Consider the following 9,361-nt stretch of genomic DNA (forward strand, 5'->3'; position numbering starts at 1 on the left):
TTGGAGTGGGTGGGCTGGTGCTGCGTGTCGGAGCCCATCGTGGCTCCTCGGAGCGAGCGAGCTTCACTTCCCCCACCTGAACTCTGCTGGAGGGGTCGGGGCCGGCTCCAGGCAGCGGCTCTGTGAGCTGGAGCTGTGCGATGCCTCGAAATCGCCCACGGTGCTGGTGTAGAGCCGGCTTCCTCTTCATCTCTGCAGCTGCTGGAGGATCTCTGTGGGTTTGGCCTCTCCTGTCGGGGCAGGCTGGCTCTGTGCTCTCAGCAGCCTTTGCCCTGGGATGGGGTTGGTTTCGTGGCACGGCTCGGGAGATTTGGCTGCGGTTTTTCTTTCTGCGGGGAACGGCGCTGTGATGAAGGCTCGCAGGGTGAGGCAGAGCCTGCCTGGACTTCCCCCGTGTTTAACCAGAGCTGGATGGCTGCCTCTGCCAGCTGCTGCCAGCTCCCAGCACCCAGATCCGTGGGGCACGTGTGGGGCTGGGAGGAAATACAGCGGCAGCATTGGGTGCGAGCCGAGCCATCGCTCAGCAGCTGCATGGCTGGAGGGGTCCGGCCGTGGCTGGGGTTCCCTCGGTCTGCATCCACAGGGAGGAGGGCGCAGCGTGGGCAAAGAACAGCCCCACAGCCCGGGGGTGAGCCGTCCGCACAGCGCTGCAGTGCGTCCTGCTGACGGTGCTTTCCCCTTGACCAAAGTCTCTGTGAGTCACTCTGCTCGATCCTCTTAGCCCGTAAAGCTGCTGTTCCACGCCGTGTTGTCCCCCGGGGGGGGCAGTGGGGGCCCCCAGTGTTGTCCCACTCTGCTCCATCCAACCCAGAACCCCGTGGGGGGTCTTCGTGGGGACATAACTTCGGGTCACCCGACGTGTGCCATCACAGAGCTTCCCACTTGGCCTCCTTCACCCCAGGCAGATCGCGGCACTGCCGGGCTTTGGGAACCGCTGCACCCCACAGATGCAGGGCAGAGATGTGGGGCGTGGGCACAGGACGTGGGGCACAGATGTGCTGCCTCCCCGTTGCGAGGCGATGGGCTCCTTATCAGCAACCAGGTGGGAGTGCTGAGCAGTGATTACTGCCATGTTTGCCCCTGGTTATTGCACAGCTCCAACCCTTGCTCTCTGCCTCCGTGCAACAACCCTCCCATTTTTGCATCGTGCTGAGCGAGCAGGAGAGGTGCCAAATTTTTTGCCTCTCCTCCTCATTCCTCCTGCAGAAAAAAAAAAAAAACAAAAAACAAAAAAAAACAACACAAAAAACAACCCTCAACTCCTTCAAATGCTTTTTAAGTCCGAGTTGGAACCAATCTGGCATTTTTGTGGCTGGGATCTGGCGTGGGCGCAGCAGAGCCGGGATGTTGAGGAGGCACTGAGCCTTGCACCTCCAGCCCTGCGGGGGGGGAAGGGTTTTGGGTTGTTCCAGAGGTTCTGGGGCTCCTTCTTGCCCCCCCCCCTCCGCCTCAGCCCCCCCCCGACCCGCAGCCCTGCACTGTTTTGAGCGGCTCCGAGCACTGCAGTGTGTTTCACACCATCTGCTCCAAGCATTCGGGGCCAGAATGTGGGGATTTAGGCAGCTGCGGGGGGAGCGAGCCCACCCTGCCCCACTCCTCCTTTATGGGGATTCTCTGCAGCCCATTCCCCCTCATACAGGGATGCCCATCCTCTGCAGCACTGCCCCAGGTGTGGATTTTGGGCATCCCGGGGCGTCTCTGTCTGCCCATCCGTGCTCAGCCCCCCCGCCGTGCCCGGATTACCACGCTAAGCTCCTTCCCACGGGCGCCGTGCCCTCAGTGCCATCCATCTCCCAGTGCAGGGACGGCGGGGACACGAGGACCCTGATGCCGCTTGTCCCCTGCGTCCCCCCACGCGGTGACAGCCGGCGATGGCCCTCCCGGGGGTCCCTGCGCCACGACACCTGCTGCAGTCCCCCCCCGAGGAGGATGGGGTGCTGTATGTGGAGTACAAACCGCCGGCCCTGGACAGCATCCGCCTGCCCCGCTACGTGCTCTACCTGCTGATGGCCATCTCCCTGGTGCTGGTGGTGGCGTACGCCATCGTGGGGCACCTCATCAAGGACCTGGTGCACGACTTTGCCGGTGAGCAGTGGGAGGGGGACGCAGGTGGGGGTCCCCGAGCCCATCTGGGAAGTGGGGCGGTGGGAATAGGGTGGCCGAAGGGGCTGCTTTGTGCCCCAAAATGGGTGCAGGGTGAGGCTCTCTGTGCATTTTGTTTTGGGGACCCACCTGCGTGGCATGGGGTGGTGATGGGGGCACACGCACTGCTGACAAAGCTCTATCCCCACAGATTGGGCATTCGGACCCAAAGCAGAGGAGGAGAAAGCAGTGATGGGAGAGGGGAGCACGCCCGAGGCGGAGGATGGGGCTCAGGGTGAAGGTGCTGGGGTGCTGCCGGGCATGGAGGCCCCATCGCCGCTGCTCTCCGCCGCCCCACGCAGCTCCATCTCCTTTGTGGATCCCCACAAGAAGTGGTTTTTCTAGGGGCTGACAAGGGCTGCACCCACTGCTGGCACTCCGTCCCCATCCCCACCGTCTCTGTGTGTGTATCTCAGGACTGCTATCGCGCCGCACCCCAATAAATCCACACTGTGCCCTTGGGGACCCCGACCTTCGCACAGGAATGCACGTGGGAGTGGGACAGACGCAAGGACGTGAGACAGACACGTGGACTCGGATGGGGGCTCAGATACTTGGACCCAGGTGTGGGTGTCGATGGGGCAATGCTCCATGGGTGCCCCCAAGATGGATTTGGTGGGGACAAAGCGCCCACAAGCCCCACTGTGCTGCAGGAGGGGGCGCAGACCCCCCTACCACCAGGACAGGGTGCCCATCCCCAGGCTCCACCTGCACCCCATGGGCACTTCTCACAGCAGGAGCCCCTGCACAGCCCATGCATCCCCCAGGGGTGCCACCAACCCCCCTGTACCTCAATAGCCTCCAAGGGAAGGAGGGGGGCAAAGTGGAGCTGCCTGTGATAAGGCTTTGGTGATAAGAGCACCCATAGCACATGGGTGTGGCACAGGCACTGCTTGGACATGTGATGGGCAGAGGGAGAGAGGTGGCACTGGGCTGGGTGGGCCCTACACCCATCCATCCGTCTGTCCATCCACCCACCCATCTTCCTATCCATCTGTCTATCCACCACTCTTCCATGTTTTCACCTATTCATCCATCCATCCTCACCTTCATCTCCCCTTCCTTCCTTCCTTCCTTCCTTCCTTCCTTCCTTCCTTCCTTCCTTCCTTCCTTCCATCCATCCATCCATCCATCCATCCATCCATCCATCCACACATCCACCCAACTTCCTGTCCACCTGTCCATCCATCCATCCATCCATCTCCTCACCCTTCCATACATCCACCTCCGATCCCCCCATCCCTCCATCCACCCACTCACCCTCCACCCCTCCATCCATCCATCCATCCATCCATCCATCCATCCATCCATCCATCCATCCATCCATCCCTGCCTCCCTCCCTCCCTCCCTCCATTGCCGGTCTCCCTTTGGTGCCAGTGTCACAGCAGAGCAGCAGTTCCACCACCCAAGGGTTAAGGGATCGGCGTTGTCATGGCGTTGGTGGCACTTGGTGGCACTCGCCCTTGTGAGCCCAATAAAAGCCGCCCCTTGGCCTGGTGCAGGGCAGTGCTGTGCAGGGATCAGCGCCACGATGCTGCGTGTCCCACAGCTCCCAGTGCTGCTGCTGCTGGCGGCCCTCACTGCCACCACCCAGGGACAGAGTGAGTGCCACTGCTGCCATGCCACCCCCAGTGCCACATCTTGGGCTCAGGGTGGCAGGATTTGGGGCTGGGGGGGGTTGTGTTGTCCCATGGGGATGGGTCAGGGGTGCTGGGGGGGGTCAGCACCCCGCTGTCCCCATTGCCCACAGTGTCCCCCAGCACCCCCAGCACCCTGTGGGGTAGGGGTCCCCTGAGGTCACCATTGTCTTCATCCCCACCCATGTCTCCATTGCTGCCTCTGACCTCACTCCTGTCCCTCTTCCTGTCTCTGTCCCCATCTCTGTCCCCTTGATGTCTCTTATCCCCATCCCCTGTCCCTGTCCCCATCGCTGTCCCTACTGCCATCACCATCCCTGTCCCCGTTGCTGTCCCCACTGACATCCCTATCCCAACCGCCTGCCTCACCTCTGCCCCCATCCCTACTGCTCTCCCTTTCCCCACTGCTGTCCCTGACCCCTTCCCTACCCCCGTTCCCATTCCCTGTCCCCACACCTGTCCCCATCCCTGTCCCATCCCCTTCTCCTGTCCCAATCCCTACTGCTGCCCCCACCCCGTTCCTGTCCCATCCCCACTCCCATCCCCATTCCCGACCCCATCCCTGTTCCCTGACCCTCATCCATGTCCCCGTCCCCTTCTCCCGTCCCCACGGCCGTTCCCACCCTTATCCCCGTCCTTTGTTCCCATCCCTATCGCTGTCCCCACCGCCACCGCTGCCCGTCCCCACGTCTGTCCCCATTCCCTCCCATCCACGTCCACGTCCCCACTCGTGTCCCCGCTCCCCCCAGCCGCGGGCTCCCGGCAGCTGCAGCCGTGGCTGATCGGTCTCACGGCGGTGGTGGTTTTCCTATTCGTGGTTTTCGTGCTGCTGCTGGCGGGGCGGCTTTGGCGACTGCGGACGCGCAGGTGGGTCCTCGGGGGGGGAGGGGGTTGGGTTGGGGTCCGTCCCCCGAGCGCCGCTCACACGCGATGTCCCCACGCAGAGAACACGAGGACGACTCGGAGAAGCGATCGACCCACAGGTAGCGCGGCCTCAACCGCACCGCCGACCCATTTTCCCCTATGGAGCGCCCTAAAGGGTCACCCACGCGTGTCCCCCGTGGGATCACCGCTCTGACCCCGCTGTCCCCACAGCATGGAGCGTGCAGCCTACAGCAACGCCGCGGCCGAGAAAGACAGCGACGACGAACGGGAGAAGAGCAAAGCCACGTCGCTGTGACACGCGTGGGCTTCCCGGCCCGCTCCGTTCCGCGCCGCGTTTTGCGGAGCTCCGTTCGGCCGACGGCAAAACCCGGAGCGAATCGGAGCGGGATGGAGCGGGGGGGAGGGAGGGGGAGGGGCGCCCCGGCAACACGCAGGGAGCTGCTGGGTGGGGGGTTGCGGGGGGTGGGGGTCCCCAGTAAAACTGCCGGCCCGCAGTGTGAGGTGTGGTGTCACGAGTGGGGACGGAGAGGTGGGAGGGGGTGACAGAGCGGGGGAGGGCACCGGGAGGGGGTCGGAATGTCACGTGGCTGAGGGGTGATGGTGGGGTGGGGGGGGGGCGATGCCCCACGTGGGTTCAGAGCTGCAGCCACGCTGTCCGTGTTTGTGCCCCACCAATGTCCCGAGTGGGGACAGCCGCGCACCGCCGGCCCTCAACCCATCCCATCGCCCCCCCGCAATATCCCCACGGCACCCACGCGTGTCCACACCCCTACATGTTCCCAATCTGTGTCCCACCCTCGCGTGGGGGCACCCGCAGCCCCCCTGCATCCCATTGCCCCCCCCGACCCCAACCTCGACCCCCTCCCCCTCTGCACCCCGTACCCCCCGCATCGCTCTGCCCGCACCCACGCGTGGGGGGGCAGCCAGGCCGCACATCGCCCACCCATGTCCCCCCCCCCCCCCCAGAAGCAGACACGGACGCTGCGTGGAGTTGAAGCAGAGCTTTGTTTAATTTTTATACATTTTTTTTTCGTCTTTTTTTTTTCTTTTCTGTTTTTTTTTTTTTTTTTTCCTTCCGGCTTTTTTTTTTTTTAACATTTTTTTTAATTATTATTATTATTAATATTTTTTCCTCTCCTTTTTTTTTCTTTTTTTTTTTTCTCCTTTTTTTTTTTTTTTTTTTGCATAGGGGAGGATCGCTTGGGGGGGGGGGGGGAAGGGGGCGAGGTGAAGGAGGGGGGGGGGCAAAAAAAAAAAAAGCCCCATAATAACAATCCTCAAATCAGCGAGAAAGAAATACAAATCAAAACCCATTGTCACGTCGGGGGGGGGGGAAGGGGGGTGCATATAATGGGGGTTTGCATGGCTGAAGCTCCGAGGGGGGGCATGCGGGGGGGGCAATATGCATTGCAATGGATGCTGCAGCACATCCTGCAGCGGCACTATGGGGGGCAATGCAGAACGCCGTGGAAGCTGCAATATGAATCCTCACGGGGAGTTGCAGCATGAATTGCAGCCCAAATTGCGATGGGGTTTTGTTACAGGGGGGCGATGTGGGATGCGGCTGGGATGCAGTACGAATTGCAATGCAAGCTGCAGCATGGATCCCAATGCAAGCTGTGCTGTGACTGGCAGTACTGCAATGTAGATTGCTGTGTGAAGTGCACGGGGAGCTGCAGTGCAGCTGGCAATGCAAAGTGCAGGATGGGCTGCAACACAAAGAGCAGCAGTGCAGCATGAGGCCGTGGTGCAGACTGCAGTGTTGAGCTGCAACAGGAACTGTGATATTGCAACTGTGGGCTGCAATAGGAGTGGCAACAGAAACTGCAGTACGAGCTGCAAGATTGATGGCAACATAAATTGCACCAGGAGCTGCAGTATAAATCACATCCTGAGCTGCAATAGAAACTGTGGCCTGAGTTGCCAAGCGAGCTGCAATATAAAGTGCAATAGGGGCTGCAATGTGAGCTCCAATGAGAGTTGCAATATAAACTGCATTATGGGCTGCAAGGTGAGCTGCAATATAAATTGCAATACGAGCTGCAATATGAGAGGCAGTATAAATTGCAGTGCAAGCTGCAATATAAATTGCTATCGGAGTTGCAATATAAGTGGCAATACAAATCCCAGTGTGCACTCCAGTATCAGCTGCAATATGAGTTGCAATGTGAGCTGTGATATAAACTGCAGCATGGGTTGCAGTAGAAGTTGCAATGTGAGCTGCAGTATAAACTGCAGTGTAAGCTGCAATATAAATTGCTACATGGGTTGCGATATGAATCCCAATGTGAGCTCCAATATGAGATGCAATATAAACTGCAATTTGAGTCGCAATATGAGCTGTAATATAAACTCGAGTCTGAGTTGCAAGAGGAGCTGCAATATAAATTGCAATGTAGGCTGCAATGTGAGCTGCAATATGAATTGCAATATGAGCTGCAAGATAAACTGCAGTGTGAGATGCAAGATAAACTGCAGCACGGGTTGCAATATAAATCACTATGTGAGCTGCAATATAAATTGCAACATGAGCCCCAGTGAGAGCTGCAATGCAAGCTACAATTTGAGTTGCAAGATGAACTGCAATATAAATTGCCATATGGGCTGCAATGTGAGCAGCAGTATAAATTGCAACATGAGCTGCAGTCAGTTGCAACATAAACTGCAACATGAGCTCCGACATGAGATGCAATATAAACTGCAAGGTGAGCTGCAATATAAACTGCAATATAGGCTGCAGTATGAGTTGCAATATAAACTGCAACGTGAGGTGCAATATAAATTGCAACACGGGTTGCAATATGAGTAGCAATATGAATCCCAATGTACACGCCAATATGAGCTGCAATTTGAGTTGCAATGTGAGCTGCAACATGAATTGCAGTGTGGGCTGCAATATAAACTGCAGCACGGCTGGCAATACAAATTGCAACATGAGCTGCAATATGAGTTGCAATATGGGCTGCAGTCTGAATCCCGATGCGCACTGCAACATAAGCTGCAAGATGGGCTGCAATGAGTTGCAATACAAACTGCCAGACGTGCTGCAATACAAACAGCAACGTGAGCTGCAACGTGGGCTGCAAAACGAGCTCCAAAACGAGCTGCAATGCCAACCACAAGGCGAGCTGCAATGGGAGCTGCAATGGGAGCTGCAATGGGAGCTGCAATAGGAGCTGCAATGAGAGCTGCAATGGGAGCTGCAATGGGAGCTGCAATGGGAGCTGCAATGGGAGCTGCAATAGGAGCTGCAATGGGAGCTGCAATGGGAGCTGCAATAGGAGCTGCAATGGGAGCTGCAATGGGAGCTGCAATAGGAGCTGCAATAGGAGCTGCAATAGGAGCTGCAATGGGAGCTGCAATATCAGCTGCAATGGGAGCTGCAAGAGGAGCCGCGCCGCAATACGAACCGCCGTCCAGACAGCAATGGGAGCTGCAAGACGGAGCTGCACCCCCCCAGAACCTCCCCCCAGCTGCAATAGGGGGTCCTGGGGGGGTGTTGGTGGGGGGGGTCCGGCCCCGAGCACGGCGGGGGGCAGCGAGGCACTGCGTGGCATTTTTGGTATCGCTGTCATTGGCTGCCAGCCACCCGCGCTCGGGGCTTCGTGCCCCCTTATCCCCCCCCCTAAATATATTTTGCCCCCCCCTTCCCCCCCCAAAAGGGGGGGGAAGAATGAAAACAAAACAGAAAAAAACCAAACCCAAAGGATGAGGGCAGAGGAAGGGCCCACCTGCAGCACGTACCGACGTGGGACCCCCCGACCCCCCCAGCCCCGCAGAGATACGTAGCAGAGATGCATACAGAGATCTGGATGGAGGGTTGTTGGGTTTTTTAATCTTTTTTTTTTTTTTTTTTTTTAGCGTTTTTTGTGAGTTTTTTTTTTCCTTTTTTTTTTTTTTCCCACTTTTTTTTTCTTTTTTTCTCCTTTATTTTAATGCCATTTTGGGGGGCTTTTGTTTGTTTGTTTGTTTTCTTCTCTCTTTCCCACCCCCCCGATCGCGGACCCCTCCTGGGGCTGTAGTGCACGAGAGCAATGCTGGGGGGGGGGAGGGGGAGCAGCCCATTATGTGTGTGTGCCCCCCCCCCCAAAAAAAGTGCCCCCCCCCAAAGAGCTGATTGAGGGCCCCCCCCCCCCCAAACAAATCACCAAATCACTGCCAGTGACTCCGGGGGGGGTTTGGAGCAATGCCCCCCCCCGCATCGGGCACCCCCCCACCCCCCCCACGCAGACCCCTTTTTGGAAGGGGGGTTTTTTGCATATTCCCTTACTGGGGGGGGCACAGAGCAGTGCAAACGGTGCTCCCTCAACCCCCCCCATCTTGGAAGCCCCAAAATTGGGGAGGGAGGGGGAAATACAGGGGGGGGAGGAGGGGGGGGGTGCCATCATTTTATGGTTTTTTTACATTTTTTTGCCTTTTTTAAACGTTTTTAAGGTGCTTTTCTTGCCGAGGGCGGGTTCTGGTTGATGATGATGGGGGTTGGGGGGGGGGGGGGGAGGACGCTGTGCCCCCCATCCCCACCCCCAGGAGGCGAAGGCAGCGGTGGGGCGGGGGGGGCAATGCATGGGGGGGGGTTCAGCCCGGCCCGAGGGGCGCCTGCGCTCCCCCCACCCCCAAAACCCCAAATGGGGGCGGCGGGGGGGGGTCCGGGCGGGGGGGGGGGCACTCACTTATCAGGAATTCTTCTTTTTTTTTT

At 58.6% G+C, this 9,361-nt stretch overlaps 1 protein-coding gene across 3 annotated transcripts; it reads left to right on the forward strand.

Moving 5' to 3' along the window:
- The first annotated feature begins 70 nt into the window (after positions 1-70).
- Positions 71-4,647, forward strand: SMIM44 (small integral membrane protein 44). Of its 3 annotated transcripts, none has more exons than XM_085212061.1 (4): positions 71-1,042; positions 1,798-2,085; positions 2,294-3,744; positions 4,530-4,647. In XM_085212061.1, the coding sequence occupies exons 2-3, from the start codon at positions 1,872-1,874 to the stop codon at positions 2,485-2,487; spliced, it is 408 nt and encodes a 135-aa protein (XP_085068187.1). In that variant the 5' UTR covers positions 71-1,042; positions 1,798-1,871; the 3' UTR covers positions 2,488-3,744; positions 4,530-4,647. The 3 variants fall into 3 exon arrangements, with proteins under 3 accessions (XP_085068187.1, XP_085068188.1, XP_085068185.1); XM_085212062.1 differs by having other exon boundaries at positions 71-694; XM_085212059.1 differs by having other exon boundaries at positions 71-2,085.
- Positions 4,648-9,361: the final 4,714 nt, after the last annotated feature.

Source organism: Meleagris gallopavo, chromosome 30 (assembly GCF_905368555.1).
Source record: "Meleagris gallopavo chromosome 30, MGAL_WU_HG_1.1, whole genome shotgun sequence".
Taxonomy (NCBI): domain Eukaryota; kingdom Metazoa; phylum Chordata; class Aves; order Galliformes; family Phasianidae; genus Meleagris; species Meleagris gallopavo.

Coding starts and splice junctions, on each gene's coding strand:
- SMIM44 (XM_085212059.1), top strand. CDS start 1,872: ATGGCCCTCCCGGGGGTCCCTGCGCCACGACACCTGCTGCAGTCCCCC. Junction 2,086..2,293: donor CCTGGTGCACGACTTTGCCG/GTGAGCAGTGGG, acceptor CTATCCCCACAG/ATTGGGCATTCGGACCCAAA.